We start from the raw sequence: 26,581 nt of genomic DNA, 5'->3' as shown, positions 1-26,581 counted from the left end.
CTTGCCCAGGCTGGCATGAGCTGATTTTTCCCTTGCACTCACCGTGGACAGGTCCCTGTTCTTCCTCCTGCATGAGCTGCTTGTGTCCATTCCTGCCTGCTGTGGCTGCCCACCAGAGGACTAGGACAGGCTTCATGTTGATAGGGAGTGGGGGAAGTCATAAATGAAAAACCAGGAAAAAGATAGTCTTCAGGGCTTCACTTTTTCTAAAGACTATGTTAATCCTTTAGAGATCCCTCCCCTTTGCCACACTTCCACTGGGAGCCATCCTGCTCCTTTGGGCATGGATCTCCTTTCCCTGGGGCCATAAAAGGTGGCAGCTCCTTTTCACTAGGTTTGGACATTCCAGCTTTGAAAGGCAAACATCTCCCTGAAGACCTGCAGCAGGTGAGGGCTGGGAGGGGTGAGCTCAGAGCAGACAGCTGGAAAGGGCTGTGGATGTTCAGCCTCACTCTGCTCTAAGGACTGCCCAGGGGACCAGCACAGGGTGTGTCTTTCAGCTCCAGCCATGAGCAGAGACGCTGCCATGGAGGTTTTTGGTGAGGCTGCACCGTACCTGCGCAAGTCAGAGAAGGAGAGAATAGAAGTCCAGAACCAGCCATTTGATGCCAAGACCTACTGCTTTGTGGCTGACCCTGAGGTGGAGTACACCAAAGGGAAGATCAAGGCTGCACAGGATGGGAAGATAACTGTGGAGACAGAGGATGGCAGAGTAAGTGCATTTCTCCTGGTCCTGCTGAGGGACCCAGGGCATCGCTGGGGAGGGCAAGGAACAGGGGAAGCACCAGAGTGGCTCAGGCAGGAAATCTGTCCTGCTCTGCCCTCCAACTGGGACCGGCACAGCCTCCAAAGGAAAACATAGCTCTGAATGCTGGGATACAGTTATTCATTGGATAATTATTCTTAGTTTAGGGGGACCCCTGGTGGTCTAGTGGTTAGGATGCAGCACTCTCACCGCTGAGGCCCGGGTTCGATTCCAGCTCAGGGAACTCCCCCGGGCAGATGGAGCTCGTCAGCCCTGTATGACCATCCACCTAAGAGAAGGTCACTCTAATAAAACCTACGTCCTGAGGACCTCACTGCCACTGTCCAAGCTTGCTCGGCCCCGGCAGATGAACCTTAGGATTAAAGGGTGGGCTCAGCTCAGCACACACTGTGTCTCACCTAAAAAAAATCCACGGCACAGGCTCAAAGGGTAAAGACCTTTCCCAAATCTTCATGAAGACTGGCCATACTATTCTTAGTTTGGGCTTTAAAGAGCAGACAACACTCTAAACCAGGTTAGGTCATTGCCTTGCCAGTCTTGGCATTCCTCAACCACTGCTTTTAACACTTTTTCAGTTAACACTCTCATATCCACTGATAAATTCTTTCCTTTACTGGTAGCACAGCAGACAGATAATCTGAAAGTCCCCTTTGAATGTGATATTGTCAGTGTCACTGGCTGCAGTTTCCCAGAGGAGCCTCCAAGGTGTTACTCTTCCAAAAACACTGAAATGTCATAGCAGCTCAAGTCCTGACAACTTTTGTAACAATAATTGCAGAGGCTCAAAGAACCACCTCGACCAACATCTTGGCAGTAAATGCTACAAGAGTTTTAGAAAGCAAGTAAAGGGTAAGCAGTGATCCACAGCAGTCTCAGGGAAGTGACTGAGGCTGCACCAGGCTGAGATGCACAAGGTCCTGCTTTCCTAAGGCCTGACTATTTTATGTCCATTTGGACTTTTTGGCCTGTAGTGGCCTGTGGGAAAGATTTTCACACTTTTAAAATTGGATTAAGTGTAAAGTCCTTCCTTTTCTCTGCTATATGCAGCATTATTTTTTCTTTCGCAAGGAGTAGAAGAGAATAATTCTTCCTTGCTATGGCTATGGTTCTCTCTGCTGTTCCGGACTTTGCAAACTTTGAAAGTGTCTCCTTTTCACTCCCAAACTCTCAGGTTGTACTCTTCTTGTAGAAAAGCCATTTCATATGTGTGACCATCTTTGTTTCTCTTCTCTGGAGCATTTCTAGTACAATTCTATCCCTTCTAAGAGGTGTGATCAGTAATGAAGGTGTGGATGAACTGATGGACACTTCCTACATAACACTCCCTTCTCTTCTCCCTTTCTTTTCTAACTGTTCCTATTATTTTAGAGCTTCCTGCCCTCTCCTGAGCACTGAGCTGCCATTGTGTTAGTAGTGACTCCCAGGTATGTGCTGTGAGGAGCAGTTAATGCACGATCTCTTGTTCTACATGGAGACTTCCTGCAAGTCCTAATTGCTCAGGTGTTTGAGTGCTTTAAAAAGGTATTTAGGGATACATATCACAAAGCTGCTTTTGAAAACTGGGCCTATAATTCTTGCTTTCTCAAAGGAGTCCAGGACCGTTCCACTAGTCAGGACTTGAGGTAAGAAATAGTGTTCAGTCTTTCTGAATCAAACATGATTCCACACTATTTCTTCCTTGCCTTGGACTAGTCAGCTTGGACCAGTCCATGGGAGTAACAATTTCAGCAATGGATAAAAGCAGTGGGATAAGTCAGCTGAATAAATTACAGCAGGATTTTCAAGCTCTTTCATGGTTCATAGTGGCTGAGATGAGCTGCTACCAGCTGTGAACATCTGCTTTCCTGTACATCTTCTGCCTCCCCCCCATCTCCACAGGCCCTGGCTGTGTGAGGGGGCAGTCACCCACAGTGTGAGCCCAGCAGACGGTGCTGTTTGGAAGAGATAGAGCCATTCTTTAATTAGGAATGACCACAGGGAGGAGTGGAACAAGTCAGTCCCAAAGAAGGATTTGCTATTGATGAATCTTGTGCTGAAGACCTGAAGTTCATAAGCAGCAATAATGTGTGGAAAGATCTGGTCCATCAGAAATCCTGTCTTTGTGCTTGTAGCAGTTCCAGGACAGTAAATGTACATGGTGTCAGTTTGACAGTATTGTAGAGCTCCTGGCTGGCAGCAGTGTTTGCCCTGAAATAGCCATATCCTGTTTTGCACAGTTAAACAGAAAGAAAAACACGAATTAGAGCAGCCTTACAGATGTTATTACTTCTCTGAGTTTGTGTCTCAGTGTGTACTTAAGAAAGGACTGTTGAGAGTTGCTGAATCAAGGTTCACTCTTTCTTTCTGAATTATAGACAGTTGCTGTCAAACCTGATGATGTGTATGCCATGAACCCACCAAAGTTTGACAGAGTTGAGGATGTGGCCATGCTGACCCACCTGCATGAACCTGCCGTCCTCTACAACCTCAAGGACCGCTACAGCTCCTGGATGATCTATGTAAGTTCCCACTTCTGGCAAAGGTGAAAGTACAGCCACAGGAGCTGGACTTCAGTGACTCTTCTGTTCCATTTTTTTCCTGCAGACCTACTCGGGTCTCTTCTGTGTCACTGTCAACCCCTACAAGTGGCTGCCCGTGTACAACCCGGAGGTGGTGTTGGCCTACCGAGGCAAGAAGCGCCAGGAGGCCCCTCCACACATCTTCTCCATCTCTGACAACGCCTATCAGTTCATGCTGACTGGTGAGTTTCTCTATTTTGACCAGGTTCACAGAAAAAACTGTGTCAGAAATGCAGTTCTGCCAAGTGCCATTCCACTCCTGCCATGGGCTCAGTCACCTTTGCAGGGTGCTACCCCAGCTCCTTGGTCTGGGTCGTGGTGTAGATTGTCTTCTTAGTCTCCTTATTACTGTGCAACTATTTTAGCTCTGAATGATGCAAAACCTGCTCCAGATAGCTTTCCCTGTCTCCTGAAATGGTTTGGTTTTTTTTTCATTTTTGAAGCATCTGCTGTTGTGCTGCACATTTATCAGCATTCCTGCTCTAAGTACTAAGCTAAGGACCATAACAGGGACCTCTGCAAAGGGCAGTTGCAGTTGGATAGGATACACTACCTGGGAAGTCCCTAGTCAGCGCACCTGAACGTGGCTTCAAGCAACAGCAGGTAGATTCAGAACAGAGCTGGTAGAAATATTTTCACCAAAATACATGGGTTTAGTTTGAATAAAGTCCTGTCCTATATTAAATATCAATAAAATTAGAAATGATAAAGACAGAAGCAAGAAAGACTGCAGCAATGGTGGAGAGGAGAAGACAAAAAGTGGAGTATAGGGAGGAGAAGAGAGGAGGAAAGAAGACCATGCAACTTTTCAGTTTTGCCTGCAGAGATTTTGTTTCATTTCCTCTGATGGACACCAGGTCACAGTCGCCTGAGAACCAGCACTTTTCCCTACAGCTTCTCTGACTGCAGGTATTTTTCCCTTTGACAGATCGTGAAAACCAGTCTATCCTGATCACGTAAGTACATCTGTCACTTTGGGCTTTGTGTCCAGCAAAAAGGGGCTGGATTTTTCTTCACTGTGCTTTCTTTCAACAGCGGGGAATCTGGTGCCGGGAAGACCGTGAACACAAAACGTGTCATCCAATACTATGCAACCATTGCAGCCAGCGGGGACCCAGCCATGAAGGAGTCTGGGATGAAGGTGTGAGGAGGAGGGGTTGGCAAGGGGCAGTTCAGGATGTCCACTTGTGGCTGTGGACAGCACTGGTGACAAACATTTCCCTCAAGATATCTTTTATTAGCTTCAGTCACTCTCTCAAAAGGCAGCAGGACCAGGGGCTGAAGTGCAGGTACGACACAACAATACAAGCCACTGGAGCTGCCACTGACACTGCACAGGTGTAGCTTTACCTGGACTGAAACCAGGTCTGTGGGATTGGTGTCCAGGAAGAATCAGAGGTTTCCTCACATGGATCAGTCCGTCCCTGTGGCTGAGACCTGAGAACTCTGACAGTGAGAGAAATTCTGAATAAGAGGCAAATGACTCATTCACTGTTTATCCCCAGTGCTGGTTCTTGGTGCTGGAGTCGAAAAGGTCCTGCAGTAACACTACACAGCTGAAATGAAGGGCACATGGCTGCACATATAATCATGCCATAGATTCACTTCTTCCTACCACAAAGCTCATGGTGTTTTTCAATGATTATTCAATTATTCCTGCAGGGTACGCTCAAGGATCAAATCCTCAGCGCCAACCCACTGCTGGAGGCCTTTGGGAATGCCAAGACGATGAGAAATGACAACTCCTCACGCTTTGTGAGTCATCCTGTGTCTGTCTCTGCCCTCCTGCATTTCTAATGCTCTTTACCTGCTTGTTAGTTGCAACTAGGAGCCCCTGGGCTGGGAAAAATATTCTTGTTGACCAATTTTTGTGGTTTGTTGTGAGATGCTGATGTGTTTGCAGCTGTTTCATGCTCACAGCTATGTGGGCTGCAGCAAACTGTTCCCCATTATCTAGATTTGGATATCTAAGCTAATTCAGACTGATTTGGAGGTGCTGTCACTGAAACTCAAGAGAGAAAAACAGAGGTTGCTGCACTGACCGCTATCTTTTGTCTGCTTGCCAGGGTAAATTCATTCGTATCCATTTTGGAACCTCTGGAAAACTGGCGTCCGGTGACATTGAGACCTGTGAGTGACTGAGGGGGGCTGACTGCTCTGCTAGAAGGCGAAGAGCCTGAAAAATTTCTATGCATACGTATTACAGACCTGCTGGAAAAGTCAAGAGTCACTTTCCAGCTGAAAGCTGAGAGAAGCTACCATATCTTCTACCAAATCCTCTCCAATAAGAAGCCTGAACTGCTTGGTAAGGACAGCCATCACCTGGTGACATTAAGTAAAGTCACTGTGGGAAACATTTCCCCTCAACATGCCAGCTCAGTGATGAAGGGTCCAGTGGCAACTGCTGCCCTGGTGCCATGTGTCACCCTCCCCCAGGTCCCCCTTTGGCAGTGCCTCAGGCTGTGCAGAGCAGGGACACTTTGGTCATGCTTATTTACATCCCTGACATCACGGTGTTGGCCAGGCCAGGGATACCTGCTGTGCACAGCACTGGTGTCTCCGTGTGACAGGGTTACTCAGGGTTACTCCACCTCCCTCCCATTTATTCTCCCTGGGTAAGTTCTAATATAAACTGTGTGCAGGTGAGGTGCAGGGATGAATGGCTTTCCTCTATCTTCTTTGTCTCTTAATAGAAAACCAACAGTGCATCCTTTTGGGATGCAAAAGGAAGGAGAGCCTGTGAAATCTTGCTGAGCCATTGTTCCAACTTCCCTGCTAAGTTCTGGCTCTCACTCCTGTGTTTGCCTTTCAGAGATGCTTCTCATCACTGCCAACCCATATGACTACCCCTTCATCAGCCAAGGGCAGATCTCTGTGGCCAGCATTGATGACCAGGAGGAGCTTGTTGCCACAGATGTGGGTACAGTTAGTGAGGAGAGACAGTCTCACTCTTACTCTCACCACTGCTATAACCAGCTGATCTATCTCGTCTGCAGGCAGCCATTGGCATTTTGGGCTTCAGCCCTGATGAGAGAATGGGGATTTACAAGCTGACAGGGGCAATCCTGCACTATGGAAACATGAAGTTCAAACAGAAACCACGTGAGGAGCAAGCAGAGCCAGATGGCACAGAAGGTAATACCTTCATGGCTGTGAGAGAACTAATTCCAACTGGTTTCCATACCATTTTTCACTAGAAACAGCAGGAGTTTTCCAGGAGAGATGCAGTTGTTCCGTAATGACCACAAAAAAAAAGGTTTGGCTTTCAGCTTACCAGCTCCAGTAGAGTCACTTTCTGCATCCACTTTGTTCCTGATGACTCTGCTGAAGGACCTTGTGCCTAGGACATATTATTACTGTAGTGTTCACAAGTTTCTGGTCACACATCCAGACTTGGGCTGCTTGGGTGACATTGCGGAGAAGTGGCTCGAAGGGAAAACCACTCTTGTCCCATTACCAATGCCCTCACAGGTTCCACCACATCATCTGGGGCTGCCGGAGCCACTCCATCACGAGGACCAGCTCTACAAGGCTGTTCAGAAGAGTAAATGAGAATGTTAGTCAAGCTTTGTGGATAGGCTAAAGCCACCCACGTTGCAGGTTTCGGAGTGAGCTCTGGCTGGTTCCAATGCACTCTGTAGGTCTAAGCTAAGAAGAAAGTATTTCAGCTTATGATTTTGTTTTCCAGAGGCTGACAAAGCAGCATATCTGATGGGCCTGAACTCAGCAGACTTGCTGAAAGCTTTGTGCTATCCCCGGGTGAAAGTGGGAAATGAATATGTCTTGAAGGGCCAAACAGTGGATCAGGTGAGTGTCAAGGAGCAGCAGGGACCATCCTCTGCCTAAAGGAAGGAATGGATGCAGGTCACAGCTGAGCTGGTCAGGACCATTAGGGGCTGTTAGTGCACTGTGTGGGCTGTGTACCTGGGCACGCTGAGGATTTATTCTGGTGGGGCCCTGGCAGTGCCCTGACAGAGGTGTGTGAACCATCTCCCTGCAGGTGCACCAGGCAGTGAGTGCCATTGCCAAGTCAGTCTATGAGAAACTCTTCCTGTGGATGGTGATGCGCATCAACCAACAGCTGGACACAAAGCTGCCAAGGCAGCACTTTATTGGGGTCTTAGACATCGCTGGATTTGAGATCTTTGAGGTTTGATTTTATACAGCACTCTCAGACTTCTGGTTGTCTTTAAATTCTTTTTCATTTTGTTTGACTTCTATGACCTTTCCTCCTCCTCACCCCAGTGTAACCCTCAAGAACAGGGCAAATCTCTCTGAAGCTGCTTCTGCCTTTGTAGATCCATCACCTACTTTGTAAGAGAAGAGACATGGCAGAAGCATAACCATGAATCTGCTGTCCCCCTCCCCACAGAATCTGCATTTAGTGACTTAGGTACGATACGGCCACCCAAAACATAGCCAGTTGAAGGCTACAGCAACCATGTGCTGCACAGCACAACTTCTCTGTAAGCCTGGACCACCCATGGTATATTCTTTACACTGTTATCAAAACCGTTCTGAGACAGCCTGGCTGACTTTGCTATGACATCTCTGTGAAATAAATTGATTGGAGGCAGTTTAACATTACTAACACACTTACTCAAACGTTAGTTCAACAGTTTTGAGCAGCTGTGCATCAACTTCACCAACGAGAAATTGCAACAGTTCTTCAACCACACATGTTCGTGCTGGAGCAGGAGGAGTACAAGAAGGAGGGAATTGAATGGACATTCATTGACTTTGGGATGGACCTGGCTGCCTGCATTGAGCTCATTGAGAAGGTGAGTTTCTTAAGCATCTTTGGCACTCACACAAATTGGATCTGGAAGGGATTCTTGAGAGTGTTTGGATTGAGTGCCTTCAATGCAGTCTCCCTGTGAAGCTTTCAGGTCTCTTCACCTCCTCTGTTCCTTTAAACATCACCTTTGTGATTAATTATCTACTGACTGCGAATGTATTCTGTCTTCTAAAAAGACACTGTCTCTTTCTTTTCTTTCTTCTCGCTGCTTTCTTTTCTTTCTTTATTTTCCTTTCTTTTCTTTCTTTTCTTCTTTCTTTTTTTCTTTCTTTTTTTTTAAATTTTTTTTTCTTTCTTTCCCTTCCTTCCTTCTTCTCTTTCTCATTCTAAATTGTCATTTTTCATTCTCATATTTACCCCAGTTGTCCTCTGCATATTGGTTCCTGCTCAGGTTTCCCTCTCAGTTTGAATTTAACTGAGCCTGATGTCTGCTTGCTTTTTGTTCCTTCTGGGTAAGGAGAAGTCACTACTGTATTCTAAGAAGTTACTACACAGTTTTTGCTTGGCTTCTTTTGTTTTCCAGACACTGTCTGTGTAGTTCAAAACTATTTATGAAAATCTTTTGAGTGCTTTTGAATATCTTGCCAGCTGTTCACAACAAATCTTGCTTACTTGCTCCTCCCAGACTAATTCTCTATAAAATACTTCCAGTACTTTAATTTGACCATTTCTTTTACTCTGTATTATTGTAACTTGAATTTATCTTATTTGAAAACACCCTTTTTCTATTCAGCCCATGGGCATCTTCTCCATCCTGGAAGAGGAGTGCATGTTCCCCAAGGCAACTGACACCTCTTTCAAGAACAAGCTCTATGACCAGCACCTGGGCAAGTCCAGCAACTTCCAGAAGCCCAAGCCTGGCAAAGGCAAGGCTGAGGCCCACTTCTCCCTGGTGCACTACGCTGGCACAGTGGACTACAACATCACTGGGTGGCTGGAGAAGAACAAGGACCCCCTGAATGAAACTGTCATTGGGCTGTACCAGAAATCATCTGTGAAAGTTTTATGCCATCTTTATGCTGCCTTTTCTTCCATAGATGAAGGTAAGATCAGAGGATTATGCTTGTTCCTACTGTGCCTGTCATGTGACATGAGTCACTGTTGAGCCAGTGCTCATGTGCCGTGTGTTAGATGCACAATTATAACGCTGTGAAAGGGATCTGCAGCTGGACTGTCTCATTTTCCAGCTGAAGGTGGTGGAAAGAAGAAAGAAACCAAGAAAAAGGGCTCTTCCTTCCAGACTGTGTCTGTGCTCTTTCAGGTAGGTGTGTTCTCTGCTGGGAGGGCAGTGCTGTCACCCCTGGCTGCACAGGATCACCTGGCCCACTTTCTCTGTGGCCACTCTGTGGCAAGTTACATTTGGGATATGGCAAAGGTTGAGTTCTGCTTTGCTGCTGAGGTCCAGTGGGATGGTGGTGGAGAAGGGAGGTGATGTGCTTTGTCAGCATGGGTAGCTGTCGGCTTCACCCTTTGGTGCTACCAACATCCTTCCCTTCTTTGGCTGTCACTGGCTTCTTCCAGCATGTGTCCCTCTGAGAACACTGTGTGGCAGCCAGTGCCTTGCAGAAAGCGTGGGCAACACAAGTTACGTGTTGCAGCCCTAAGGCTGCTGTGATGCATCTACACCTGAGGCCAGGAACAGGCTGGTCCCTTCCTGGCAGGATGAGGAGTGCATCATCCCCTGGTTGGGACATGAGCCATACTCAGAATGTGTCATTCTTGCATGAGATGGTTAAAGAATTGCACTACCCTGCAGAACAGATGACTTATGATGTCATAGACAAACATTGATTTTGTAGCTCAATTATATTTTAAATATATGTAACTAATATATCTAAGTAATAAAAGCAAGAAATTAATCCATTTATTTATTTGATCAAAACTTCTTTTGATCAAGAAAGACCATATATATATGTATATATGTATATATATATATATATATATATATATATATATATGGTATCCCAGAATATAGTTCATTTTCTTCCATCCTGGTCCTTTTTAAGAGCTCTTATGATGAGCCTTGAACTACTAAAGGACACATTTTCATTTTAAGACAGGAGGAAAGTTCTCCAATTGTATCCACTGTTAGTAGCCATTTACTTTGCTGATGCCTACACAGAATTGTAGAATATTCACTAGAGGAGTAAGGAAAAACTTCTGAATTTTGATTTTCATCAGAGTCAAATCCCACTGAGAACTGAAGTAATACAGAGTTTGCAAATGATCTCTGCTTTACAGGAAAATCTAAACAAGCTGATGTCCAACTTGCGAACAACCCATCCTCACTTTGTGCGTTGCATCATCCCCAATGAAACAAAGACCCCAGGTAATACAAAAACACAGATTAGAAAGGGCCAGAAAGAGGAGTTGACCAATGCTGAACCCATTAATACATCCCCACGTTGCTCTGTCACAGGCCTCATGGATCACAAGCTCGTTCTGCACCAGCTGCGGTGTAATGGTGTCCTGGAAGGTATTCGGATCTGCAGGAAAGGATTTCCTAACAGGATTCCATATGGGGATTTTAAACAAAGGTCTGTAATTGCATTCTTGTGTCTGTATCGAGCCCAATTCATTTGAGAGAAGAGTTTTGCTAAACCAATCAATGATATAGTTGCTAGGAAAAGACTACTTTAATATTTAACAACTGTGGAAAGCATGAAGACATATCTAGTAGGCGTGGTCTGTATGGGCAGTGCCCGCCCAAATACTTTCCTGAATACTGTACACCAAAACCTATTTTCAAGTTCATTCATGTTCATCTGAATGTTTGGGTATTCTTTGCTTTAATTCTCAAATTTGACACAAGCTTGTTTCAGCAAAAATGCAGAGGGTGGTCTATGCACATCCTGTATTTAACCACTATCTAGTAGAGGTTTGAAGAATGTGGTTTAATTAATTCTTACTAGAGTGGTTTCACTGAGAGAAAATTGTGTTAAACCAAATACCACTTTTTGATGAAATGCCAAGTCTGACTGGCAAATAGGGCTGCAGTAACAAAAGGGACTTCAGCAGGACATCTAAGCTAGTTCCACATGGCCCTCTCATTTTGTACTGAGCTAACATTTCTACATGCTGACATTTCTACAGCATTAGCACAATAATTTATAAGTAAAAACCCCATGGCCAAACAATCTTAACTTGGGAACTGCTGTGAAAATAAGACATTTATAAATGGTTGCTAGATTCAGGGCAACCCAGCTGGGGTCGTCTGCTCGTTGTGTTTGAACAAAGGCAAATGTAGGGTCAGATCTCTAAGAACAAAGAAATCACACACACCCCCCCTTACAGGTCTGGGCAGGGTGTGCTGGAGAGCAAGACACCGAGAAGGGCTGAACTGGTATTTGGAGCATTAACAATGTCCGGGGGGGTGATGTGGGTGGGCAGATTTGTGAAAACAATAGGAGTGGAATAATCTTTCAGTGTAGGATTAGGAAGTCCACTGCTGGCTATTATATCTAATTCTGAGTTCCATGCTTCAGGAGGAACAGGAGAAGCTGTATATGGTTCAGAAAAGAGCTACAGGAAAAATGTGAACTCAAGTGCAGGGAGAGATTGAAATCAAACTATGCTGGTGAGGCCCTGGCACAGGTTGCCCAGAGAAGCTGTGGTTGCCCCATTCCTGGAAGGGTTCAAGGCCAGGTTGGAGCAACCTGGGCCAGTGGAAGGTGTCCCTGCCCATGGCAGGGGGTGGAACTGGATGATTTTTAAGGTCCCTTCCAACCCAAACCATTCTGTGATTCTATTTAACTCATGAAATTGAATGTTAATAGATGATTTGTTTGTGGTGTTGAGAACCTACAGATGTAAAGAGGATGTAAAGCAGGAAGCTGTTTGCTAAAAGACAAATTTAAGTTTGTCTTAAGAGTCCAAAGGCGTGACCTGAAAAAGGATGTTGTCAAGGTAGAAGTGAAATATTACCTTTCCTACAGTGAGGGTGAATAGTTTACCTGGGACACTCCTGAGTTTTGAAGGCTTCAGATAAGATAGAAATTTCTTCTTTGTTGTTTTGGTTTTTTTTTTTAAATATATACTAGCTTAATCACAAGAGGGTTGAATGAACAAGGGTCTGGGAGGACTATGTGTCAGTTATACAGGAAGTCAGATTAACTGCAGCAGGTCCCCTATTCCTAAAATCCATTCATTTTTTGAATTTACAGCTAGCCCAGTGAGCTGTCCCCCTACAACAGTGATAATGACTGTGACACACATGAGCAGTGTCTCTCAGGTCCAGAGAACAGACCATCCAAGCCCTCAGTCTCAGTGAGGGCTGTAGCACATCCACGGATCCTACTGAACTGACCTGCTGCTATTTGCTGCTTTTCTTACAGCTTTGCTATTTGAGGCTGGAGGTGTGAGTCAGACTCAGCCTTCCTCTGTATCTTCAAACTGACAGCTGTTCTTGTGGCATCCTGTGCACTGAAATGATACTGATGGGTAAGTTTTTTCCTTTATTTTGTCAGATACCGCCTTCTGAACGCCGGTGTCATTCCAGAGGGAAAGTTTATTGACAGCAAGAAGGCATGTGAAAAGTTGCTGTCTTCCATTGAGATAGATCACACTCAGTACAAATTTGGACACACTAAGGTAAAATGTTTAATTTTGCCATGCAATGAGAAATCATTCATTGCATTGAAATGTGAGCCCAGCAATGAGTGATCTCTGTTCCTTGGCTGCAGGTGTTCTTCAAGGCAGGTTTGCTGGGTGTCCTGGAAGAGATGCGAGATGATTGCTTAGGACAGCTGATCACACGGACCCAGGCTTTGTGCAGGGGATACCTCAGGAGACTTGAGCTGAAAAGAATGTTCGACCAAAGGTGTGTGTCCTCTGCAAGGTCTGATTGCTCAAAGATGGGCTTTATTCACAGTACTGATGGAGCACTTTGGTTTCAGAGAGTCCATCTTCTGCATCCAGTACAACATCCGTGCATTCATGAAAGTCAAGCAGTGGCCCTGGATGAAGCTGTACTTCAAGTTAAAGCCTCTCTTGAAAAGTGTGGAAACTGAAAAAGAAATGGCCACAATGAAAGAAGAGTTTGAGAGAACAAAAGAAGAACTGGCTAAATCAGAAACCAAGAGGAAAGAACTAGAAGAGAAAATGGTGATTCTGGTGAAAGAGAAAAAGGATCTGCAGCTGAAAGTACAGATGGTACGTAATTTAAACCAGATTTGGCTCTTCAAATTACATCAGTTTTGTCTGAGTGTTCAGGAAAGGGCTGAAAGCAAATTCTGTGATTTCATGTTCCAGTCGCTTAATGAGCAGGTGATTTCTGCAAGTGTCAGTGCCAATGTGTGACAATGAAACACATTTCTGTTTTCTGTAAAAGGAAAATGAAAATTTGGCTGATGCTGAAGAAAGATGTGACCAGCTGATCAAAGCAAAATTCCAGCTGGAAGCAAGAATAAAGGAGATAATGGAAAAGCTGGAGGATGAAGAGGAGATAAATGCTGATCTGGAAGCCAAAAAGAGGAAACTGGAGGATGAATGCTCTGAGCTGAAGAAAGATTTTGATGACCTTGAGTTAACATTGTTCAAGGCTGAAAAGGAAAAGCATACCACAGAAAACAAGGTGCTTTTTATTTCTGCTATTTGCATGTTTAATAACAGTTGCTCTGTCTGTGTATAGGCTGTAAAGGTTCAGTCAACTTGAACACTAACAGGAGTTCAAGTATAAGGAAATCCATGGGCCTGATGTTGAATTTGGTCACAACTGTTGTGCAGGAAAACCAACCCATAATCATACAAAAATTCATAAAATCAAAGTTCAACATTGCTTTGTGACTTCTGAAGGGTTGATATGTAAGCAGAGAGATTGTATAGTTTGACCATATAATGCAAGTAAATAAGTCTCTTTGGCAGTCTTGTAATGAGTTCGTTGCCTGTGTTCATTGATTATATAAAGGCCAAAATTATTAGTGACTTTCAAGTGTTTTGCCTTACAATAGGTGAAAAATCTGACTGAAGTAGTGACAGGTTTGGATGAGACTGTTGCAAAGTTAGTCAAGGAGAAGAAGACTCTGCAAGAAGCCCAGCAACAGGCTCTGGATGACCTGCAAATTGAGGAGGACAAAGTTAATAACCTCACCAAAGCCAGAATCAAGCTGGAGCAGCAAGTGAACCTTGTGAGCATGTTCAACACAAGGAGAAGGGGCAGATTCTTCAGTTGTTCCATCAGTTGTGTTTATATATATATCTGTTACAGGTTGAAGGATCTTTAGAACTGGAAAGAAAAGTGTGCATGGATCTTGAACGAGCAAAGAGAAAGCTTGAGGGAGACCTGAAACTTGCACAGGAAACCATAGTGGATCTGGAGAATTATAAACAACATTTAGATGAAAAATTAAGGAAGTACGAGGAAAAAAATGTGACAAATTTACTATTTGTTTTTAACTGGACATATTTTCTTTTTATTAAAAGAACATTTCCTCCACAGGAAAGACTTTGATTTTAACCAGAAGCAAAATAAAATTGTGGAACGGCAGAATTCAGGTACTCAATTGCAGAAGAAGATCAGAGAATTGCAGGCAAGATACTTCATTGAACTATTTCGTCATTACTGTTTGCTTGTTTAAACTGCAGTACCATGAACAATGCTTGTCCATGGTTTGGCATCGGCTCCATCAGACATGGGGGAAGCAGCTTCTCACAGAAGTCGCTTGTGCATCCCCCCACTACCAAAGCCTGTCCACACAAGCCCCATACAACAAGAGAGAGCTGAGATCTAAAGTTACCATGAGTGGATCCATAGGTCCTTTCCTGTTAGTAACTCTTTGCCTGCATTGCCAAAACAGTGGAATTTGAAAGGAGTTTGTTTTGCTTATAATCTCCAAAATAAGGGGCTTGATGTTCTCCTGTGGCAAATACACATTAACCTAAGCACTGAATTACCTGTTCCCTATTTAATTCCTGATGTGCTATTCCCTCATTATCCAGGCCCATGTTGCAGAGCTGGAGGAGGAGACTATGAGTGAGAAAGCGATACGGGCAAAAGCAGAGAAGCATCACGGTGAGCTGACTCAGGAACTTGAGCAAATCAGAGGAAGCCTTGAAGAGGCTGGAGGAGCCACCACTGCTCAAACAGAACTTAACAAGAAGCGGGAGGCAGAATTCCAGAAGATGCGCCGGGACCTCGAAGAGGCCACGCTGCAGCACGAAGCCACGGCTGCCGCCCTGCGCAAGAAGCACGCGGACAGCACAGCTGAGCTGGGGGAGCAGATCGACAACCTGCAGCGCGTCAAGCAGAAGCTGGAGAAGGAGAAGAGTGAGCTCAAGATGGAGATTGATGACTTGAGCAGGAGTACAAAGACCATTACTAAGTCCAAGGTGTTTCTTTACAAGTTAAATACTTGAATTGCCAATATTTCTGTCTGGTGGGAATTTAATGCCATACAAACATACCTACACAGGTTTCACTTTCTTACTCTCTTTCAGGCTAATCTGGAGAAAAGGTATCGGACCCTGGAAGACCAGATGAGTGAGATGAAAGCCAAATCTGAAGAGAACCAGAGGAATTTGAATGAGGTGGTGATACAAAAAGCCCAGCTCCAGACAGAGTCTGGTAAGGAAGGCACAAAGATGTGCTGAGAGGATATTTTTTTCCTTCAGTAGCAAAGAGGTTCTCTAGTGTGTGCCATGAGTGAGATCTAATTGTTCATTGGTACAGGCCCAGGTAACATTAGTAATAAATCAAAGGAAATGAGTTCATGAGGGACACTTTAAAGTTCATGTGCCAGTTGCAAGCATTATTTGCTTAGGTAAATGATTCCCAGAATGATGTGACATAGCTCACTTGTTTCATGCAGGGGAACTGTGAATTTGAGACAGTCCAAAATTATTTGAGCAGCCTGTTAGAACTGCCCAGAGTGCACATGTTCGCTGTGTGTGCAGCATCTGTTTTGTGCTCCCATCATGGAGCTTGTTGCTGCACCAAACATGCTCCTTGGAACTGTGTGAGTGATGAGTGTGAACACTCCTTGGTCTGGTTGACTACAGGGTCAGACATCCCAAATCCCATCTGATGAAAACAGGAGCCCAAGAGTCTTCCTGACTGGTCCCTCAGTAAGATCCTCTGCTGAGCTAAGAACTGGGAGTGGCCTTCAGGTGCTGTCCCTACTAGGGAGAGATGGGTGAGTGTGTGTGTGTGTGAGTGAGCCGTGGAGGAACACGTGGATGTGCTGTGTTCAGAGTTGCCTAGCACTAATAGTAACAGCTCGAGGCCACTAACTGTAGAAACTTAATTGAGAAAAGTTGTTCCAATAAATATCAGATGTGATTTCCTTTCCTTCTCAGGGAAAAGGGAATGTACAACACTTCTAGATGTCATGTGGGAACACATAGACCGTAACCAAATTTGTTCTTATTTTCTTCTGGGTGATCTTTTGGAAGTGGTCATGCTTGCAAGATGATTCTGTGATTCTATGATCAGTTTGTTGTAAGGTCATTGAGCATAGTGCTCAAGGGGAATCTTCGAACAAAACTGAAAACTTGAGAAAAAATGTAAAATGGCTCAGGAAAAATCTGAAAAAAACAATATTGGAGGGCTACAAGAAGTTCCAAGAATTCTAGAGATAATGGCATGACCCATAGGCACCTCTCCAAGAAACGAGACAGGTGTCCTTCAGCCCACAGGACAGAGGGTGATATGGAATATATGTTTTCCAGTTATTGTAAATATTATGAAGTGGAACTTTAGGGCTTACCTTTTGTATCACAGTGTTTGTATCACCAATTATAGGAAGCTGCTAAAGCACTTTTTGTCAGTTCAGCCAGTGTGACAGCATAAAATCCTACTGCTTCACAATGAAAACTAGGCTTTAAAAGAAAAAAATTAAGTGAATTTTCTAAAGCAAATTTGTCTTTAGGAAAAAAAATTACAGGATGCTTAATCTGGACAGGACTGAGAACTTGTCCTCTGTTGTCACAGGTGAACTACGCCATCGACTCAAAGAGAAAGAGGCTGTAACGCTGCAGCTGTTGAGAAGCAAACAGGCATTTACACAGCAAATGGAGGAACTCAAGAGGCAGTTAGAGGAAGAGATTGAGGTAGTGTGAGCTACTGAACACATGCAAGGCTTCAAAATGTGTCAGGGTCTCAGTTCACTTAAAAAACACTTTTGGAAGTTTGTAAGTATTGCCCACAGACTAACACAATAAAATTACTCTTGAGAAGGATGTGTACAGTGAGCACTGTGTTAAGTTCTTTGCAGATGACTGACATGCTAGAAGTGATTTAAGTTTTTAAATTTTAAAGCCATAGTCCATGTGATTTCTTTTGCTTCTGTAGCTGCAGGGAAGAAAAGTTACAGCACATGCCAAGGTGGAAGCATCAGTCTTGGTCTTTTCTAGGCGTAGAGCTGAGAAAAGTTGGTGGCAGCTGAAGGCAGCTGCCTGAACACTTATAAAGCCCCAGCCCTTTTCCCTCTGCCCAAGCTACAGTGACCATATTTGAGGTGTGCAGGGTCATGGGGTTGCCTGCCGGTCACAGCCAACACAAACACATAATATTATGGGTAATGTTTAGGCCAAGAACGCCCTGGCCCACGCCCTGCAGTCCGCTCGCCACGACTGTGACTTGCTCCGGGAACAATATGAGGAGGAGCAGGAAGCCAAGGGGGAGCTGCAGCGCGCCCTGTCCAAGGCCAACAGCGAAGTGGCCCAGTGGAGAACCAAATACGAGACGGACGCGATTCAGCGCACGGAGGAGCTCGAGGAGGCCAAGTACGTGGGGAGTGGGATGAACTGTCCAGATGTTACATATATTGTACAGGACACAGATCTACTTTTAGTAGCCTAACCTGAATTATTTTAGTGGGGTTTGCAATACTCTTAGTTAAAATGACATACATACTGCAATGATTTTTTTCAATCATATGCATGTTTTATTTATATTCCTTAAGGAAAAAACTTGCTCAGCGTCTCCAGAAAGCAGGAGAACAGGCAGGGACTGTGAATTCCAAGTGTGTCTCCTTGGAGAAGATGAATTTGAAGTTGCAGGAGGAGGTGGAGGATCTGACACTGGACGTAGAGAGAGCAAACACATCAGCAGCTGCCCTGGACAGGAAACAGCAGAACTTTAATAAGGTGATAAGTGAGTGCAGTATCTTTTAAGTGTAGCCCCAGATAAAATAATATTTTCAGTACTAGCAGGAAATAAAACATAATAGCCTTTCCTATTAGGAAAAGCTGAGAGAATTGGGATTGTTTGCCCTGGAGAAGAGAAGGCTTCAGGGTGACCCAATTGGAGCCTTCCAGTACCTGAAGGGAGCTGACAAGAAAGATGGAGAGAGACTATTTACAATGGCCTGGAGTGACAGGACAAGGGGCAATGGCTTCAAACTGACAGAGGGCAGGGTTAGGTGGCTAATTGGGAAAAAAATTCTTCCCTATGAGGGCACTGACACAGGTTTCTCAGAGAAGTTGTGGCTGCTTCATCCCTGGAAGTGTTGAAGGCCAGCTTGGATGAAGCTCTGAGCAACCTGGTCTAGGGGAAGGTGTCCCTGCCCATGGCAGGGGAGTTGGAACTTGATGATCTTTGAGGTCTCTTCCAACCCAAGCCATTCTACGATCCTATGATGTCTTTCAGTTCATGGCAGAATGGAAGGGGAAGTATGAGGAAAGCCAGCTGGAGCAGGAAGCTCTCTCTAAAGAATCGTGCTCTCTGGACACAGAGCTTTTCAAAGTGAAAAATGCCTACAAGGAAAATTTAGATCAACTTGAAACAATCAAACGGGAGAACCACACTCTCAAGCGTATGTGTTTGGCTCTTGTTTCCCTTTTGCTGCTGGAACAGGCTCCCCAGGGCAGTGGGCACAGCACCAAGGCTGACAGACCTCAAGGAGGGTTTGGCTGATCCTCTGGGGCACAGGGGGTGACTCTTGGGGATGGGCCTGTGCAGGGCTGAGGGTTGGACTCAATGATTCTTGGGGGTCCCTTCCAACTCAGCACATTCTGTGATTCTGTGATTAGCTGCTCACAATCTTACCACAACAAGGCAGACACTCATGTCTGCAGGACGTGCACTGAGTGACAGGACTGTCATTACTGTGCTCTCCATCTTAATGGAGAGTGTCAATGTCTCACCAAAAGTTGTCAAGCAGGTTTGTAAAGTGACAAAGCTAATAGAGCAAATGTCCTGGCTCTCTAGTATCTGCTGCAGAGACATCAAGGTGCCATTCCCAGGTGAAGGTGATGACCTCAGGAGGCTGTAACAGCTTGTGAAACTGAGATTTACAGATGTACTGAACTCAATGACAGGACCTGTAGGACACTGATGGCCTATCCAGAGACATAACACATGCAGGGCTCTTCCAGGCTCCCTGTAAGGAGGGCTGTGAAACCACACTAATGCCCCACTTGTCCTGCATAACTTGGCTGTGTCTGTTTTTATCTGTACATATTTGCAGACACATATACCACTGTGTACACATGTATGTATGTGTATACATATTTATACATGTAAAAGAGGTGCTGAATGCTGCCACAGAGCATAGAGTTCAGCTCCTCTGGTTGATGTCATTCTTCTCTCACAGAGGAAGTAGCTGATCTGACAGAGCAAATTACTGAAAATGGCAAAATGATCAGAGACCTTGAGAAAGCCAAAAAGCAAGTTGAAGTAGAAAAAAATGGGCTGCGATTAGCTCTGGAGGAGGCAGAGGTGAGTTAGTTTAAATATTACTGGAAAAAGTATAGAGCATGCTAAGCAGCTTTTTGTTCTCTTTCCTGGCACCGCCTGTGTGCAATATTGATTGCCACAAAGTTTTGGATTTTCTGTGAAGTACTGATCATGTTCTCTGAAATGTTACCTTCATCTTTGTTTTTATCCTTTTTCTTTTAAAGGCAGCTCTTGAGCATGAAGAGGTCAAAATCCTTGCTGTCAACCAAGAACTGACTCAGATTAAGACAGAGATCAACAGAAAGATTGCTGACAAGGATGAGGAGATCAACCAGTTAAAAAAGAACCACGAAAGGACTGTGGAGACAATGCAGGGTGTTCTGGATGCTGAGATCAGGAGCAGAAGTGAATCTTTAAGGCTGAGGAAGAAGATGGAGGGAGACCTGAATGAAATGGAGATCCAGCTCAACCATGCCAACTGCCAGGCTGCAGAGGCACAGAAACACCTGCACAGCATCCAGGGAGCTCTCAAGGTCTTTGTTTACCTTGTGGTTGATTTATTTTTAAGCACAGTATTTGAGAAGTTCGTTAGGACAAAACTGACTCTTCAAATTTAGGACACCCAGATCCATTTGGACGATACTCTCAGGACCCAGGATGACCTGAAGGAGCAGGTGGCCATGGTGGAGCGCAGAGCAAACCTGCTGCAGGCTGAAGTTGAGGAGCTACGGGCAGCCCTGGAGCAGACGGAGCAGTCAAGGAAAGTGGCTGAGCAGGAGCTCCTGGATGCCACTGAACGTGCACAGCTCCTCCATACCCAGGTAGTTTCCTTTGCTAAGACTGACATATTTTGGGGTCCAGAGGTTCATGGAGTAAGAATGAATAGTAATTCGTGGTCTGTGTGTGTAAGAGACCAAAAACAGACACTCAAAGCCTCTCTCTTTCTCCTTTTTAGAACACCAGCCTTTCTAATACAAAGAAGAAGCTTGAAACTGATATGGCACAAATCCAAAGAGAGATAGAGGATGTTACTAATGAATCAAAAAGTGCTGAAGAAAGAGCAAAGAAGGCAATGACAGATGTGAGGATGTTACTGTGTTTTTCTCTTTGAATTTTCAGGGTTTCCAGAAGCATTGCTGCTAGGAGTTAATGTAAATACTCCTGTCACGTGTTGTACAAGAACCAGTCTGTGGGCATGGTTGAAAAGGCTACCTGTCAGAAGAGGATTAGAACAACAGGGACTATGTCCTGCTGAGAGATGAGTTATTGGGGCTGTTGCCTTAATTTATGGACTAAACCCACATTTGGTTGGTTGTAAACAAATAACTTTCTTCAGTGCTGCATGAAAATGTAATCCACAAAGAAATCCTGCAGTATTGAAACCACTACAGTGGCTAATGTATTTGAATAGTTGTCTTTGCAAAATCCTATTTAACAACTTTTTAAGTGAGAATTGTAAATGTCAAGGCCTGTGAAGCTCAGCTAGGCCATAGGGCTGATATGTCATGGAACTCAACCTGTTAATCATTTTTGATGCAGAGGAGCAAACCAAAATCTTAGCACTTAAATACATTATTTGGAGTTAAAATAGAAAGAAGACTTTTTCACTTGCTCATGAAAATGAAAAAAAAACCTAAATAAAATCACAGAATCATTAGAATTGGAAAGGATCTCTGGAGATCATCCAGTCCAACTCCCATGCCAAGGCAGAGTCGCCTGGAGCAGGTGACACAGGAATGCATCCATGTGGGTTTGGAATGTCTCCAGAGAGGGAGACTCCATACCTTCCCTGGGCAGCTCTTCCAGTGCTCTCCATCCTCCATGGAAAGAAGTTCTTCCTCATTTTGATATGCAACTTCTTATTTTATAATAATTTCTATTCTGTTTGAATAAAAGAGAAATAGAACGTTACAATAAATTATACACACACACATACACATATATATATATAAAATATCTAGTGCCATTATTTTATTCTCACATTTTTCAATATACAGTTTTTCAGATATTTTGCTGCCAAAGCAACTTCTTGAATTTTACATTTTTTGTAAGTGATGTCACTCAATATTTCACCGAAATCTTCGTTTTATTGTGTAGGAGTCCAATGTTTCAGAGCAAACTAAATCCTAGTTTGTCTTAAATAGCATAGATTCTTTTAAACTACTTTGTGCCTTGTGGCAGTAGCCCTCCAGGCTGTTGTGGCAAATAGCAGGGCACTCACTACAGCACAGCACCCACCACACTCCAGGTGTTGAGCACAAGAGCCTGTTCCCAGTGTCTGCTGTGGCTCTGGCTGTGCCCTGTGTGCAGGAGAAGGAATCAGACACTTTCCTCATTTCTGTTGGCATTTAGAGGAATAGTTTGCTTAAATTACTCCAGGTTTGCTCTGCTAATCCCACCTGAGACATCAGTGAGTCCCTGCCCTGTGGACCTCTTTTCTGTGCACTTGGGAAATCCCAAACTGCTGTGTCAGGAGATGCCTCCTGGTTTGGTGGCAAAGGGCTTTCCTTGACCTTCCCTATGGACATCTGGACAGCAATTCCTAACTCCCAGTGCTGTTTCTTGCTTTCAGGAGGATTCACTTGTAGCCTCTTTTGTCTTCAGAATTAAAGAACCTGATACTCTCCTGCTAAGGTGAAGAGAATTGGTTGCTTCCTCCAAAGTTATTGAATCTCAAAATGGAAAAAGTCACCCCTCAGGTCCTCTGGTTCCTGTTCTTCCCAATCCATGAAGCTGAGTCAGGGCAGGGTCAGGTTGAATCTCAGGAAAAGGTTCTTCCTCCAGAGGCTGGTTGGGCACTGACCAGGCTCCCCAAGGCAGTGGGCACAGCCCCAAGGCTGCCAGAGCTCCAGGAGGGTTTGGACAACTCTCTCAGGGACAGGGTGGGATTGCTGGGGTATCTGGAGGGCCAGCAGTTGGACTGGATGATCCTTGTGCATCCCTTCCAATTTAGAATATTTTGTGATTCTATGATTCTGTGGCACCTTGCTGGCAGTGGAGGTCACAGTGTGACCATACAGTGGGACAGAGCATTTACCCTTTCTGTCATTCCAGCTCTGCGTGTGCAGCAAGACAGTCTTGTCCCATCCTTTTTCCTGCTATTTCCTGTCACGTTTCTGCCACTATCATGTCACGGAAAAAAAATGAAGCAGGAAATAGGGTGGCAGGAATGATCATCAGGAAACAGGAGTAAATGCTCCGCTGGTACACAGCATGCACTGTTTCTTCACATTCCTCTGGTTTCTTGTGTCATCTTCCTCCCAAGGCGGCCATGATGGCAGAAAAGCTGAAGAAGGAGCAGGACACCAGTGCCCACCTGGAGAGGATGAAGAGGAACCTGGACCAGATGGTGAAGGACCTGCACCACCGTGTGGATGAGGCCGAGCAGTTGGCCCTGAAGGGAGGCAAGAAGCAAATCCAGAAGCTGGAGGCCAGGGTGAGTACCACAGCTGAACATGGGAGTCAGAGACACCTTTCTACTCCAAGTCCTATGTGAGTCTTGCTTAAGGTAATTGTTGATTAATTCACCAGATCCAAGAATTAGAAGCTGAGCTGGAAGAAGAACATAAACAATCTGCAGAGGCTACGAAAAACATCTGCAAATATGAGTGGCATGTCAAAGAGCTCACTCTCCAGGTGGGTAAAAATAGAAAGCAATTCTCCTGATGTTTTGTCTCCCAAGGACATGTAATTGCATATTCTCTTCACTCAGAATGAAGAACACAGGAAGAACATGATGAGGTTACAAGATCTGGTAGATAAACTGCAGATGAAAATCAAATCCTACAAAAGACAAGCTGAGGAAGCTGTGAGTCACTAAACTGGCAAATACTTATTTACCAGTTCATAGTAACGTCAGTTTAAAAGCTGGCTCTGTGCCTCAGCATGTTGCCAGATGGCTTTTAATTTCTTTTTTGTTTTGCAATTTCAGGATGAACAAGCCAATCTTAATCTCTCCAAATTGAGAAAAGCACAACATAAGATAGATGAGGCTGAGGAAAGGGTAGCTGTTGCTGAGAGCCAAGTAAACAAGCTCAGAGCCAAAGCCCGAGAAGGCCCTGCTACAAAGGTAAGGCTTCACAGCAGGAGGCAGGTGTACAGTTGTGCTGTTTGCTCAAGCAAGTTGAGCAGCAGATTTGTGCCTTGCCAGTGGGTACAGCCACCATTCAAAAGGACAGCTCTGGAAGGGAGGGACTTTTGAAGAAAAGCTGAGAGGGTTGGGGTTGGTCCGCCTGGAGAAGACAAAGCTCTGAGGAGACCTTATTCTGGCCTTCCAGTATATAAAAGGGACTTATAAGAAAGACAGTGAAAGACTTTTTCGGAGAGCTTTTAGTGGTAGGGCATGGGATGATGGTTTTAAACTGAAATAGGGTATGTTTAATTAAATAAATTGAACATAAGGAAGAAATATTTCATCATGAGAGTGGTGAGGCCCTGGCACAGGTTACCCAGAGATGTTGTGGATCCCCATCACTGGAAATGTTCAGGCTCAGGTTGGATGGGGCTCTGAGCAACCTGGTCTTTCACTAGAAAGATGTCCCTGGCCATGTCAGGAGTTTTGGACCAGAGGATCTTTGAAGGTCCCTTCCAGCTCACAACATTCTGTGAACTATGATTCGCTGCCTCTGGCATTTCAGGCTCTGGTGCTGAGCATTGCTTTGTGGCTGATTTCATCAGATTAGTTTCAGATTTAAGGAGCTGCTTCATTAAGTGAAAATAATGTAAGTCAACCTAACTCTGAACATTCCTAAAACATCCCTTCTGTGAGCCTTAGGCAGAATTAGCATTCTGACTGAGAAAAGAGCAGCAGCTCTGTGTCTTTAGCTGAACTTCCCAGGCAGTTGTCTATCTCTAACCCAAGACTGGCACAAGATCTGGAGCTACCTTTCCTAGTGTGATCTTTTGACTGCACTAGTTTAGCATAGTTTGTGGCTGGAGGTAAAAAACCCCAGTGCATGTCTTGGAAAAACTACTAGGGCCTAGAGCACATATCCAGGAAATGGAGAACCTCAGCTCCAGACTGCTTTCTGCAGCATTTTCACTCTGGAAGAGATGTTTTCTCCTGAAGGATCTGGCCTGGGACTCAACAGACACTTTTGGTTCTGCCAGCTTTCACTGTCACCGAATGCTCTGCAGGAGGAAAAGGCTTTGACTCCTCAGTGCTTGCCAGGATATCTTGCCAAGAAGCAGGGGACACACTAGGAAGGTTCAGTCTAGGGTCTTCCAGGTGTCTCTAGACATGAGACTACTTTATAAAGGGAATGTTCAATCTCTAATTGAATTGGAAGCCCAGACAGTGGCAAGATTTCAGGTATCTCCTATTGGATATGCTTAGGTAAAGGCAGATTGAGCAGACTGACTATGGACCACTCTCTGCAATCTGCTGCAGGTTTAGATCCTCCTTTGAGTTACCTGATACTGTGCAGTGTATGGTTCGTGGCACAGGTTCTGGTAGGCCTAAAAATTAATCACTGTGATGCCTAAATCTTTTAAGCCCTTCCAAGCTATACACTCACTTTTGGAAATGCTGGTGTAGTCCTTATCCCAGAGGGTGGGGGTTGTTTAAGCAATGCAGCATAAAAGTAGCACTTCAGGAAAGCCAACAGATGTGTTTGTGCATTTGAACCCATCAGTCCAACAGCATGATGTGTGGTGATGTGTTACAGACACCACTGCCTTGGTCTAGTTTCCACTTGCACATCCTACCTGGATGGTGCATTGGGATGGATGATTTCAGGGATCAAAAGACTCATCTGGACACGTGTAGACTGAACAAAGCCTCTCCTTTCCAGGTGGTGTTAGGAACTGAAAAATGAGCTTCCTCTGGGATAACCAGAACTTCCACAAAGTATCTTTCCAGCTGTGGATTTGCAGTAGCTAGAGCTACACTCGTAGGAAGTAATCTTCTATTTGTTTGTGAACACAAACATTTTCTGTCACTGCTGCTGTACCAGTGTCAATAAAATAGATACCTGCAACTTCAGATGCTCCAAATGTGGATGTTCAAATGAGAGTCATTTTGTTGCTAAGCTTAGCATAGTCAAAACTGTGTGTTCGAGTCTTACTGCTGCCATGATCAATTTGACCAATTTTATCCTGAATTTAAAACCTAGATGTTTGACAGGTTTCCTCCTCACCTTCTGTTTGGAAGCAGGTATCCTGACCTTGTTACATGAAGCTGAAAATAAAGTACTGTACAAACAGATGTGGTATATCAAACATGCAATGTGAACAAAATTACAGTGCTCGTGCCTAGTTACACTGCTGTACTTCTGCATGGGAGAATGAGACTGGTGCAGCCTGTGAGCTCACAGCCATCTGTGTGCATTGCAAACTGAGTGCTTAGAATCTCCTTACAGTCAAACCACCTGTCAGAAAGTTGGCCCACTTCTGACCTACCAAGTGTTGCAGCTCCAAGCAGAGCAGGACTTGAACTTATGCGTCTTATGTGCTTGTTCCCGTGGAAATGGTTATCAAATGCTCTGCAGTGCCAGCAGCAAAGTCTGAGTAGCTGCCTGAAGCTCATCTCCCCAGTGGCACTGGGCACCATAATTCTGCTTGGTGTTTCCCAAGGACAAAGATGTGTTCAGCTACTTTGTGGTGAACGTATGGTATAGTTGAAACTGCAGGATTTCAGATACGGAGAAAACCCAGCAGACTGCTGAGAAGACATCCCTGGAAGGGCTGGAGAGTGAACGGGATACCTTTGGGCAGACATTCCAGTGCTCTGAGAAGTTGAATTAATTTGTGCATAGCACCAGGCACTGTGTCAAATAGGATGCTGACACTGTTGGGAAGTTCCAGGTGAGTGCTTCACATCTGTGTGCCTAGGAAAGGTATACCAA

The 26,581-nt window shown here is 44.7% G+C and overlaps 1 protein-coding gene across 1 annotated transcript; it reads left to right on the top strand.

The window, feature by feature from the left end:
* The first annotated feature begins 500 nt into the window (after positions 1-500).
* Positions 501-25,131, top strand: LOC116796444 (myosin-3-like). Its single transcript, XM_032707067.1, is given in 40 exon segments — positions 501-712; positions 3,121-3,264; positions 3,350-3,506; positions 4,253-4,280; positions 4,360-4,465; positions 4,987-5,079; positions 5,391-5,454; positions 5,531-5,629; positions 6,137-6,240; positions 6,321-6,459; positions 7,013-7,131; positions 7,325-7,474; positions 7,936-7,996; positions 7,999-8,105; positions 8,856-9,165; positions 9,310-9,383; positions 10,364-10,451; positions 10,542-10,659; positions 12,589-12,712; positions 12,805-12,941; positions 13,018-13,273; positions 13,452-13,694; positions 14,071-14,247; positions 14,328-14,473; positions 14,559-14,649; positions 15,059-15,448; positions 15,557-15,683; positions 17,049-17,167; positions 17,646-17,842; positions 18,022-18,205; positions 18,708-18,873; positions 19,654-19,778; positions 19,961-20,269; positions 20,354-20,557; positions 20,692-20,817; positions 23,002-23,172; positions 23,268-23,372; positions 23,449-23,544; positions 23,668-23,844; positions 25,126-25,131. Coding segments are annotated over 40 exon segments (5,841 nt in total). The 5' UTR covers positions 501-508.
* Positions 25,132-26,581: the final 1,450 nt, after the last annotated feature.

Source organism: Chiroxiphia lanceolata, chromosome 19 (genome assembly GCF_009829145.1).
Source record: "Chiroxiphia lanceolata isolate bChiLan1 chromosome 19, bChiLan1.pri, whole genome shotgun sequence".
In the NCBI taxonomy this organism is placed as follows: domain Eukaryota; kingdom Metazoa; phylum Chordata; class Aves; order Passeriformes; family Pipridae; genus Chiroxiphia; species Chiroxiphia lanceolata.
The sequence above is the reverse complement of the archived record's forward strand: the minus strand, read 5'-3'. Positions and strand labels throughout refer to the sequence as shown.